The sequence below is a fragment of the Cervus canadensis genome, chromosome 7 (assembly GCF_019320065.1).
Source record: "Cervus canadensis isolate Bull #8, Minnesota chromosome 7, ASM1932006v1, whole genome shotgun sequence".
Taxonomy (NCBI): domain Eukaryota; kingdom Metazoa; phylum Chordata; class Mammalia; order Artiodactyla; family Cervidae; genus Cervus; species Cervus canadensis.
In genome coordinates, this window is record NC_057392.1 from 26,137,926 (window position 1) to 26,150,081 (window position 12,156).

The window sequence follows — 12,156 nt, forward strand, 5'->3', positions numbered from 1 at the left end:
GCCATACGGTTTTCACACATTCTTCAAAATATTATCTTAACCGGGAGCAGGAGTCCACAGAGTCTGAAAAAGCACAGCCCCTAAAGACAGAATCAATGCCTTCCAGAAACACAGCCTTGTGAGGAGTAGCAGGGCTGGCCAGCGTGGTCCTGGGGAGCTGAGGTTTCCAGAGGCCACGAGACCAGGGGGCAGGGGTGGCCCCGGCACCTCACGGCACCTCGGTCTGTGGCCAGCATAGTCCTGGGCATGCCTAGCTGAGCTTTCCAAGGGGGACTGTGCCAGGGCTCCCCCCAGAACATTCTGTAAGGGGGTCCTCTAGGGCAGGGGTCCCCAACCTCTGAGATCTAATGCCTGATGGTCTGAGGTGGAGCTGATGTAATAATAATAGAAATGAAGTGCACAATAAATGTAATATACTTGAATCATCACAAAATCATCCCCCCCACTCCACCTCAGTTTGTGGAAAAACTGTCTTCTACAAAACCAGTCCCTGATGCCCAAAGTTTGGGGACTGCTGTTCCAGGGGCTTCTCTGGAAAATGTCTTTGGCCCTCCTGACTCATTCCCCTCACTGCCTCCTGGTGGCTGAGGGGTGGTCCTGCAGCCCCATCACAGGGCCTTGGGGACAGGCTCCCCGGCTGGAGCCTGCCTCCTTGCTCCCTTCGTGAAGGGTTTGGGGACTGTTTCTTGTATGTGGGTGGGGGGCCTGACCTGCAGGTCCTGGGGGTGGGCAAGGGGCAGCCTGGTGCACAGGTGGGGTGGGGACCAATACTGATAAACCCGAAAGTGTGTGTCTGGACACTGAGCAGATTTCTTGTGGACACAGTGTTTTGGAAGAACCTAATGTCTGCGTGGCTGTTCATCCAAAGTAATGGAGAATCTCATCTAGTTCTCCAGGGTGGCCCCTGTCCAGAGTGGGCCAGGCCCCAATGCCAAAGAGAACACAGGCTGTGTCCAACTATCAAAACACTTCAGTGTTCCAGAAAGGCTTTGAAGCCTGAACACGTGGAACATATTTCAAGCAACAACTGTCATAACAAAATTATAAAGCCTTTGACTGTGTGGATCACAACAAACTGTGGAAAATTCTTCAAGAGATGGGAATACCAGACCACCTGACCTGCCTCCTGAGAAATCTGTATGCAGGTCAAGAAGCAACAGTTAGAACTGGACATGGAACAACAAACTGGTTCCAAATCTGGAAAGGAGTATGTCAAGGCTGAATATTGTCACCCTGCTTATTTAACTTATATGCAGAGTACATCATGAGAAATGCTGGGCAGGATGAAGCACAAGCTGGAATCAAGATTGCCAGGAGAAATATCATAACCTCAGGTACGCAGATGACAACACCCTTATGGCAGTAAGCGAAGAATTAAAGAGTTTTTTGATGAAAGTGAAAGAGGAGAGTGAAAAAGTTGGCTTAAAACTCAATATTCAGAAAACAAAGATCATGGCATCTGGTCCCATCACTTCATGGCAAATAGATGGGGAAACAGTGGAAACAGTGACAGACTTTATTTCTTGGGGCTCCAAAATCACTGCAGATGGTAACTGCAGCCATGAAATTAAAAGACTCTTGCTCCTTGGAAGAAAAGCTATGACCAGCATAGACAGCTTATTAAAAAGCAGAGACATTACTTTACCAACAAAGGGCCATCTAGTCAAAGCTATATTTTTTCCAGTAGTCATGTAGGGATGTGCGAGTTGGACTATAAAGAAAGCTGAGCCCCAAAGAATTGATGCTTTTGAACTGTGGTGTTGGAGAAGACTCTTGAGAGTCCCTTGGAGTGCAAGGAGATCCAACCAGTCCATCATAAAGAAAATCGGTCCTGAATATTCATTGGAAGGACTGATGCTGAAGCTGAAACTCCAATCCTTTGGCCACCTGATGCAAAGAACTGACTCCTTGGAAAAGACCCTGATGCTGGGAAAGATTGAAGGAAGGAGGAGAAGGGGGCGACAGAGGATGAGATGGTTGGATGGCATCACTGACTCGATGGACATGAGTTTGAGTGAGCTCCGGAAGTTGGTGATGGACAGGGAGGCCTGGCGTCCTGCAGTCCATGGGGTCGCAAAGGGTCAGACACGACTGAGCAACTGAACTGAGATAGGGCAACTGGTGTAGACCCATGGAGAACACACTCTAAATGACACATAATAGTCATAGACTCAAATGCTTATGGGGCCAGTCATGTAACATGAATGTATGAACGGGCTCAGGGCAAGAGAGTGGTGGAGCTTATGGTCAGCTGGAGAACACATGACCCATCCAAGGGCATTCTGGTGGTAACGGCAACTCTATGCCACCAACACAGCATGTCTGTGGACACATGTCCATGGAATGTCAGCTGGTCTTCAGATAGAAGATACACTTGAGGGCTTCCCTGGTGGCTCAGTGGTAAAGAATCCCATCTGCCAGTGCAGGAGACACAGGTTCGATCCCTGATCTGGAAAGATCCCTTAATTGCTGTGGAGCAATTAAGCCTGTGTGCCACACCTTCTGAGCCTGTCCCCTGGAGCTTGGAAGCTGTAACTACTGAAGCTCTCGAGCCCTAGAGCCCATGCTCTGCAACAAGAGAAGCCACTGCAGTGAGAGGCCTGCACGCCATTACCAGAGAGTAGCCCCCATTTGCCACAACTAGAGAAAAGCCTATACTGCCACAAAGATTCAGCACAGCCAAAAAATACATAAATAAAAATGGTTTTCTTAAAAAAGATACACTTTAAAGGAGTTTTCCTATTTTCAGTGAGGACTTTTGATTGACGTTCCAGGGAGATTGGCTTCTGCTGCTGGCTTCTCTGGCCTCTGGACTGAAACGGACGATGGAGCTTAACTCACACACAGATCCCTTCCAGATGCTGCCCTCCAAGCAGAGTCTGGAGGTTGAAGCAGCTCTGCTTTGCTGACAAAGGTGTGGGGAGCCCATGCCTTAAGTGGAAGCTATGAGCCAGGAAACAGGAAGTAATCTAGAAAGTACAGTGCTCCCTGCTCCCTGGGAGCAGTTTCCGGCGTTTACAGGTGTGACCCGATGGGTCTGCGGAACCTGTCCTCTGTGCTGTGTCACCGTGCAGACGTTGCATGGTGCGGCCTTCTGGAAGTTCTTCCTCCCCACCCCCTGGGCTTCCAGATCTTCTTACCAACCAGACCGCCTCCAGCAGCAGGTGTAGAGCAGTGGGGTTGCTGGGGGGGCATGCAGGCACACTGAGACCCACTCCCCTAAGGACCGTATGGCTTGTCTTCAGTCTCGCCAGCTGAGCTCTCCCTGGGGCCCATTGGCAGCCAGAGACAGAGACGTGAGTCCAGAGGAACACGGGGACCACATTTACATCTTCCCCACGGGGGTGGTTTAGTCTCCTGTGGCAGCCGTCAGAAGTGAAAGTGGTAGTCACTCAGTCGTGTCTGACTCTTTGTGACCCCATGGACTGGGGCCTGCCAGGCTCCTCTGTCCATGGGATTTCCCAGACAAGAATACTGGGGTGGATTGCCATTCTTTCTCCAAGGGATCTCCCCACCCAGGGATCAAAGCTGAGTCTACCACACTGCGGCCGTAACCAAATACCAAAACTGGGCGGCAATGAAATAACAGAAATGTCTTGTCTCACAGTCCCGAGGCCAGAAGTCCCACATCAAGGCGTCGGCAGGGCCCGGTTTCCTCTGGAGCTTCTGGGGTCAGAGCCTTCCCGCCTCCTGCAGGTCTTGGTGGCTGCTGGCACCCCTGGCCTGTGGCCTCCTACTCCATTCTCTGCTTCGTCTCCCTGTGTGTCTGTGTCTTCTCCTTTCTGTCTCCTACAGGGACACGTTATTAAATTTACCGCCCTCCCTAATCCAGAAGGCTAACATCCTTGAGATCCTTAATTACATCTACAAAGACCCTTTTCCCAGGTATGGTCACATTCACAGGTTCTTGAATTTAGAATGTAGAACATATCTTTTGAGGGGATGCTCTTCAACCCGTGACAGGCGTTGAAATGAAGTGAAAGTCCCACTCAGTCGTGTCTGACTCTTCGCAACCCTATGGACTGTAGTCCACCAGGCTCCTCTGTCCATGGAATTCTCCAGGCCGGAATACGGGAGTGGGTAGCTGTTCCCTTCTCCAGCGGATCTTCCCAACCCAGGAATTGAACTGGGTTCAATTGAACTGGGTCTCCTGTGTTGCAGGCAGATTCTTTACCAGCTGAGCTACCAGGGAATCCAACAGGTGTCATTGGCATCCTTTTAGCTCTTAAAATTCAAAACAGAAATGGAACTTATGCTTGTGGCCAAAGTTTACTTTCCTTCCAGAGGCCAGCTCATTGACCTGGCTCTGCCTGCAGGAAAAAATCTGGAAGCAGGAGGAATTCTGGAGGAACCAGGAAGGCTATCTTTCTGGACAGTGCATTTGTGGAACCTAAAGTTCTATTCCTACGTGGCCTCAGAAAACCGTGACCATTGGCTCTCACCTGGGCATGGGTCCCCTGATGTGGGAGACGCTGCAGCCCAGACGGAGGGGCAGCTGAAGGCTTAGGGGACATCTCCCCCCAACCCCCACGAACCACCACAGTTAGCTGGGCTTTGCGTCCTAGCACTCACCTGGGATCCTGTCAGACAGCTGATTCAGTTCAACAGATTGGATGAGGAGCTCCAACAAACCAAATAATATTGTGACTAAGTATCTAGGATTTCAACTTATATCAATGTATTGATTATCAGCATGAGTCACAGAGCAGGAAAAAAAATTTTTTTTTAACATATACCTATGTTTGTTTGGTCTCTGTACCTAAGTTTAATCTTGGCAGAATCAGGAAGGGTCAGAGCTAATAAAATAGCTGCAAGTTCTGCCATCTGAATCCTCATCTAAAACAGTTAGGATAAATACTCCAATATTCATTGTATCTAGCTTAAGGTTATTATGAGGAGATTTTAGGAATAGTGTAAGGAATAAGGGGAACCCTAAGGTATAAGATAAGAAAAAGGAAAAGTATACTGTCATAGTCCCAGGGGCTTTACAGATACTGCAAGGAATAGATTTCAAAGCCAAAGAGATTAATGAGCGTTTCAGTTGAAGAAAGAATGACATCTCAGGAAATCCACAGGGCCTCAGTTTGACCCTGTGGCCTCTCTTTGGGGGCCATGAGCAAATTGTAAACTGAGTTTCCCCTGTACGTTGGCTCACACCCATCCCCGTAAGTAGCTTTGCAGAACCTTCAAAGGGCCGCTGCCCCACCCTGCCTCAGCAGGCCTGGAGAAATGAGAGTCAGAGCACCTGGCTTGGGCCCCAGCATGCCCTCAAGCTGTGTTAGCCCTGGTTTCCTGGTGGTGTCCACCCGCCATGGGTGTAGGGGGATAAATGAGGCAGTGCATGCGAAAATGAACTGGAACTAGAAACCTTGTATTTTGTTGTTCAAATAGCAGCCATTGGGACTTGCCTGGAGGTCCAGTGGTTAAGACTCCACACTTCCCCTGCAGGGGGCATAGGTTCGATCCCTGATTCGGGAACTAAGATTCCCTGCGCACAGCCCCAAAATAAAAGCATAAAACAGCGATCCTCAGAAAGAAGCGCTGGAAAGGCTCTCTTCTTCCCTACTACCTTGGGCTACACTCTTTAGCGTGGGATCTTGTTCCTGCGCAGTGAGCCCACTGAGGTGCAGACATTAAGCCCAGGAAGGAAAGAGCTGGTCTCTGTGCTGTTCCAGAGCTCGGCCTCAGCTTCTGGGCCAGACAGTGGTTACTCATTTGTCCCTGGCTTCATCCCTAAGGAGTGGGGATACTCATAGACCTTGTATTTTCATGTCCCACCCCCACACAGACTGTTTGCCTACGTGAAAAATAAATTTTCCTTCTGTTTTTAAAACTTAACACCCCCTGCTTGTTGGAAATTTAGAGAATCAGGAAGAGAAAATGAAAACTACCTGTAATTGTGTCAGTCTGACAAGTGCGAGCTGGTATGTATGGAGCCCTTCACGCACGTCTGCCGTGGTCCTAAATCTTCACATAGGTGCTCTAACCCTCACAGCACCTGATGGGGCAGGAACTATGACTGTCCTCCTGTTAATAACCAGGGTAACTCAGGGGGTTAGTAACTTGTCCTGGATCATACAGTTAGCTGTGTGTGTGTGTGTGTGTACGTGCACACACTTTTTCATAATTAGGATTATACTGGATGCAGTTGAGTCTTGTCTTTTCTTCATTTAACATTAGATCAGACATACTCCCCATCATATGATAAATTCTTATGCATCATCATTTGGCTGCATCATTGGGTCTCTGTTGCAGTGCACGGGCTTAGTTGCCCCAGGGCATGTGGGGTCTTAGTTCCCCAACCAGGGATCGAACCCATAATCTGCTGCATTGGAAGGCAAATTGTTAACCACTGAACCACCAGGGAAGTTCCCTCAATCATCATTTTAATGGCTGCTTGGCACTCCACAATTTATTTATCCTCCTCCCTGTTATCAGAGAGTTACCTCTCCCTCACTTCTCTCCTGTATTCTACGCAGGACTACAAGGAATCTCTGGGCCCTTGAGTCTTTGCCACAAGGACCTCACCGATTCCCCTCCCCCCGCAACCCCCGCAGCCCGCCTCCCTCCGCCCCCGAAGGCCCTGAGGGGAACCAATGTGGTATAGGAGTCCCTGGAGGCTTGAGAAGTGGTTCTCCAGCAGTCCAGAGTCTGCAGCCTTGCAGAGAAGATGGGTCCACAGGCCCAGTTTTCAGCAACTTTCAGCCATGTAGAGGTCACTCCTACCTGAGCAACATGGGAAATTCATGGGCCGAGGGAGAACTAGGGTTACTAGGATCAATGTGCATGCTTGCTCAGTCGTGTCCCACTCTTTACAACCCCGTGGACTGTAGCCCGACAGGCTCCTGTCTCCGGGATTTCCCAGGCGGGAATACTGGAAAGAAGTATAAATGGCAGTAAGTAACAGATGGAGGACACGCTGTGCACACACACACATTCTGGGGAATAGCAAAGATCAGGAACCATTCAACAATTAATTGAATGCAGTTAATTTGCTACTGTGTTTAAGTAACTACATCGCTCCCCATTCCTTATACCTCTTAAGAGTTCCAGGATTTTAGCATAATTATGGCATCTTGGAAACTAAAAAGCAAAACCAGCTTTATCCCTCTGCCAGGTGCGTGTTGTTTGGGGACTAATGCTTCTCCCAGTGAAAGCAGTTAAATTAGAGTTCTTCACATGGGAGGGGAGAGACTGCTCCGTGGGCCCCATAAAATTGGAAGCAAAAACCCTGCGTGTGTGTATGTGCACGCACACACACATGCATCTTCCTTCAGAGAAAGCTCACACCCTTTGTCAAGTTCTCAAAGGTGTCCTCGGCCCCAGAAAGGTCCAAAACCAGGGCTGTAGGTCATTCCGCGGGGGGCAGCTTCTGCACAGGCGGGTCCGGCTAACCGTCCCTCGGGATTCCTGTCCCCTTGTGCTTGCAGTGCTGGTGAAGGGCCAGGTCACCACCAAGTACTACCGGCTGCTGTCCAAGCTGGGCGGCTGGGTGTGGGTGCAGAGCTACGCCACCGTCGTGCACAACAGCCGCTCGTCCCGGCCGCACTGCATCGTGAGTGTCAATTATGTCCTCACGTAAGTCAGACATATTTGTTTCTCTCCTTGCTCTCTCCTCCCCCTGCCCCCCGCCACCCCATCCCGCATCCGATCGGTCCCTTAAGCACCATGTCTCGCTCCCTGTCTCTTTCTGGAACTGTTCATTTGTCTCCTGTTCTGTTTCATTGGACAGTCTGGTTGTCTGGGAGGTTCTGAACGATTTCTGTATCAGCATCGAGGGCAGCGGTGGGAACGCGGTCCTGCCCCGGGCACAGCGGCCCGGGTGAGGGGCTATGGGCGGCAGAGGGAGAGCGGGCGATGCCCCCCTATTCTTGAACACGACAGAAAGGGGGTGCACGTCCCAGACTGAGAACACAAACATATACTCTGTGGGCCCACTGACACTCAGGCCATCCTGCTCGCACCTCCCATTTTTTCCATGTCTGCCTATATAGCCGGTTGTAAATTATAATGAATATTTACTGCCTTTAAGGCCTCAGAAGTTCAGTTCAGTGGCAGTTAAGACCGTTAGAAGCCACAGGACACAAGTCTACCTGGAATCAAATACGACTCTCTGCCCACCATGCTGTTATGTGCTGTATGTTGTACCCAGCTCTGACCTTGAACTCCACACCTTGCAGTTCCCCCAGACACACCCTGCACGGGCCCTGTCTCTCGTGCCTTCTGTCTAACACAGTGAGGTTTGAGGCTCTCTGTTCTTTCGCAGAATGATTGTCAGGTTGCCTGGGGTTTGGGCAGGGGGAGTGTTGGGAGGTGAGTGTTTGGTTTTTTTGTTTGTTTTTTCAAGGTAGAGTGATTTTAGCAGAACTGTAGGGGAGAAAGCGTTTTGGTCCTGCAGTGATTCTTCCTGAGCCAATTTGCATGGGCTGGGGCCGGTACGTGGGACAGCTCCCCTCCCACGAGTGTGCCAGTGCCCAGCTGGCTCTTCAGGGCAGGAATGGGCCCCAAGTGTGGAAGTGGACAAGGCTGGAAGCCAGGCTCCGTGACCCTCAAAGGGACCCCACTCACCCTCCCTGGTGCTAAACAGGGAAGCAGCCAGGCCACAGACACTCAGCTGATCACGAGCAGTTCCTGCCTCTTCCTTGTTGCCCTGACATCCTGCCTCGTGGCACATGGTGTCCCCAGGAAACGTGTCTGGGGGCCCTGTTAGGTGGGAGAGCACTACCCCACGCTCCCTGACTTCCTGCCACGGAACATCGGGCTCCCTCAGCATCTCCCGGGGTCTCCAAGCCCGAGGCTGCAGGTGGCTTTTACAACGGGGTACGGGGGCCACTCCTCAAAGCCTAGCGCATCCGCTTAGTGCAGTGACATGGAGGAGCTTCTCAGATGAACTCAGCCCAGGAACGGGCCTGGGAGGGCATCCCTCCTCGCGGCCCTTGGACATGACCTGTCCCGCTCTGGCTCCTCAGGGACATCGAGTACAAGGAACTGCAGTTGTCTCTGGACCAGGTGTCCACGTCCAAGTCCCAGGACTCCTGGAGGACCGCCTTGCCTACCTCACAAGAAACTAGGAAGTTAGCTAAGCCCAAAAACACGAAGATGAAGACGAAGCTGAGAGCAAACCCCTACCCCGCACAGGTAACACCCGCCGGGGCTCGGGGCACCTGAGGGAAGGGCGAGCCTCCGGCCGCATTCAGGGGTCTCCCTGCGGGGCGTTTCCCAGGGAGGCAAAGTCCCTCTGGCCATCCTGCCCCCAGGGTAGAGACTCGGCCTGGGGGAGACAGGCCCACCCGACCGCCAGGTGGGTGAGTCAGGTCTCAGAGACAGAGGACTCACTCCGGGAAGCTGATCAGAGCTCATGTAGTCAGGGCTCAGGACTCTGGGGCCCCATGTTTCCAGAGCGTTTTTTGTCTGGAATGGAAACACTTCCGTCTCTCTTTTTTTTTAAGTCTTTTGCAAGCTCTCGAAGGTGCATGTGGCTTGTGTTGTCACTTGGGGGTGAGGCGATCTCTTTCCACGCAGGGGGAGGGTCCCCGGAGGGCTGTCAGCCGGCCACCTGTCCCCGGCGGGACCGCGCTGGTGGCCCCGGGACACGGGCAGCCACCGCGGGGTGAGTAGGCAGCTTGCCGCCAGCGCCCCCGCCCCCGGCGGGCCCTTCATCCGTCTTCTTTGCTCCGCAGCAGTACGGCTCGTTCCAAATGGACAAACTGGAGTGCGGCCAGCTCGGAAGCTGGAGGGCCAGCCCCCCTGCCCACGGCCCGGCTCCCCCAGAACAGCAGCTCCATTCAGAAGGCAGCGACCTTCTGTACGCCCCGTCCTACGGCCTGCCCTTCTCCTACCACTATGGACCCTTCCCTCTGGACTCTCACGTCTTCAGCGGCAAGAAGCCCGTGCTGCCGGCCAAGTTCGGGCAGCCCCAGGGACCCCCGTGTGAGGTGGCACGCTTTCTGCTGAGCGCCCTGCCAGCCGGCGGCGAGTGCCAGTGGCATTACGCCAGCCCCCTAGTGCCGGGCAGCCCGTCTCCGGCTAAGAGCCTTTCCGAGCCGCCGGTGAACCCTGCTCGGCACAGCCTGATGCCAAGCTACGAAGGTGGGTCCTGTTTACACGAGGGGTGCGGGCAGGACGGTGGACGGCGGTGGCGGTGGGTGGCAGATGGAGAAAGGATGCCCAGGCTCTGGGCAAACACGCCGCTCCTTCTGCCTCTGAGCGGGAGTGACCATGCCTTCCTGCCCTCACTGCAAGCGCTTCCCGAGGCTGCGACTGCGCCCATGTGCCTTGTGGGCACCAGGGACGGTGGAGACGGGCTGTTGGGCCCCCCTCCATAAAAGTCCTGGACCCCCTCTGCTCCCTAAAAGGGAGGCAACGTGATTTTTCTATATGGCTTCCCAGGTGGTGCTAGTGGTAAAAAAAAAATCTGCCTGCCAAGGCAGGAGACACAAGAGATGCAGGTTCAATCCCTGGGTCGGGAAGATTCCCCTGGAGAAGGAAATGGCAACCCACTCCAGTATTCTCACCCAGGAAATCCCGTGGACAGAGGAGCCTGGCGGGGTATGGTCCATGGGGCTGCAGAGAGTCGGACATGACCGAACAGCACAGCACATGGGTCCCGAGAACCCCCAGCTGTATTTATTTCATGATTACTTTCTACTCCACCCCAAAATGAGCACGAGACACTGCTGGTTTTCTTCTCATGCCAGTTTTCGAAACGCAGGAAGCAGTGGTGGAAAATCATGGGCTCGGGGACAGAAATGCCGATGCCCACCCTAAGGCAAATAGCACAGGTCTTCCAGGACTGTTTCTTCATCTGTAAAATGGGAGCACAAGCCACGTGGATCATAGCTACCACAGGGCTTGGCAGGCAGACATGATTGGCCGTCCAGCGAGCAGCCAGACAGATGTCCTCTGTGGAGGGTTCACCAGCTGCCCCCAGGCCCAGACAGACCCCTGCTTCCTCCCCGGGACAACCCCAGGCAGAGGGTAGGAGGAGGGGATTGAGGGTTAGCTGCCCCCCAGACCTAACCACTGTTGAGACTGTAGACCAGGTTTGTGCAAGAGTCCTGCGGGACCGCTGAAGGCTGGGTGGACGTTACAAGCCCCCGACGAGTGACCTGCCTGGCGTCCCCTCCTCTCCTTCGCTCTTTGGAGGCAGGTCGGGCCCTGCGGCTCTTCCGGCTGCTGAGCAAACTTCCTGCTGTGTGCTGCACCCCAGTCTTCACAAGCCTTTGAGAAACAGAAGAAGAGGGCCAGATCCAGGAGAAATCTGACATTCTCGGAGATTACTGGGACATGTTTTTCAGAAGTAGCCAGTTCAGAAAACAACATGCCAGCAACCAGGGCGGTTCAGGCCTGAGATGTGCATTCCCAGTACCCATCAGTGCCCTGGGTCCCCCACAGGACCACAGCAGGGATTTCCTTGGCACAGCAGGGGAAGGAAAAAGCAAAGGGATTGTCCTAACAGCTGGAACTGTTACCCACTGGAGACGGGACTTGAAAGAATTACTTTTTTGTGTGTGGGGGGCGTTGACCAATGAGATAACACAGTATTTGATTTTTTTTTTTTAATTGCTATTTTGGAAGTGAAAGAGGTTAATAACCACTTCATTTGTCAGACACTTGGTAAAAACTGGACCAAAGGTGCTAATTGGGGCAATTTGTAATTGATTTCCTAGTCTTTTTGATATTAAAGGAAGACAAAGGATGTTTGAAGGTTTAAAAGAGGGGAGGGGAGCTAACTGATTCCAGACATCTAATTAGTGATGCTGGTTATGACATTAATTAGGGCAGTACTAAAAGGAGCAGGGTGATTACCACTCCACCCTCCCCACTGAGGGAAAAGCAAAAAAAAAAAAAAAACAACAGATCGTGGCAGCCTGGGGCCACGTAGGAGAAGGGCCGGGATAGGGAAGCCTCTAGGCCAACGCTGTCCAGCATGGTGGCCACCAGCCCAGGGTGGCCAGTGGTGAGAGGTGGTCCGAGCGTCTGCCCCACATTTGGAAGGCAGAGGCGAAGACCGCCTTATCTGCTTTGTATACTGTTCACACACTGAACTAATCTTCCGGCTCTGGGGCATTAAATCAAGGCTCTTACTAACATTACGGCCACCTGTTTCTCTTCACTGCTTCCTGCGGCTCCTAGAACAGGCCACTTGCATCTTGC

At 52.5% G+C, this 12,156-nt stretch overlaps 1 protein-coding gene across 2 annotated transcripts in view; it reads left to right on the plus strand.

Annotated features, from left to right (window-relative positions):
• SIM2 (SIM bHLH transcription factor 2) overlaps positions 1–12,156 on the plus strand; it is a 49,556-nt gene that overhangs the window by 35,110 nt on the left and 2,290 nt on the right. For both annotated transcript variants that reach the window (XM_043474702.1, XM_043474703.1), the window contains 3 exons: positions 7,431–7,578; positions 8,970–9,138; positions 9,681–10,089. In XM_043474702.1, coding sequence (XP_043330637.1) covers positions 7,431–7,578; positions 8,970–9,138; positions 9,681–10,089 — 726 coding nt within the window. The remainder of the gene's footprint in view (positions 1–7,430; positions 7,579–8,969; positions 9,139–9,680; positions 10,090–12,156) is intronic.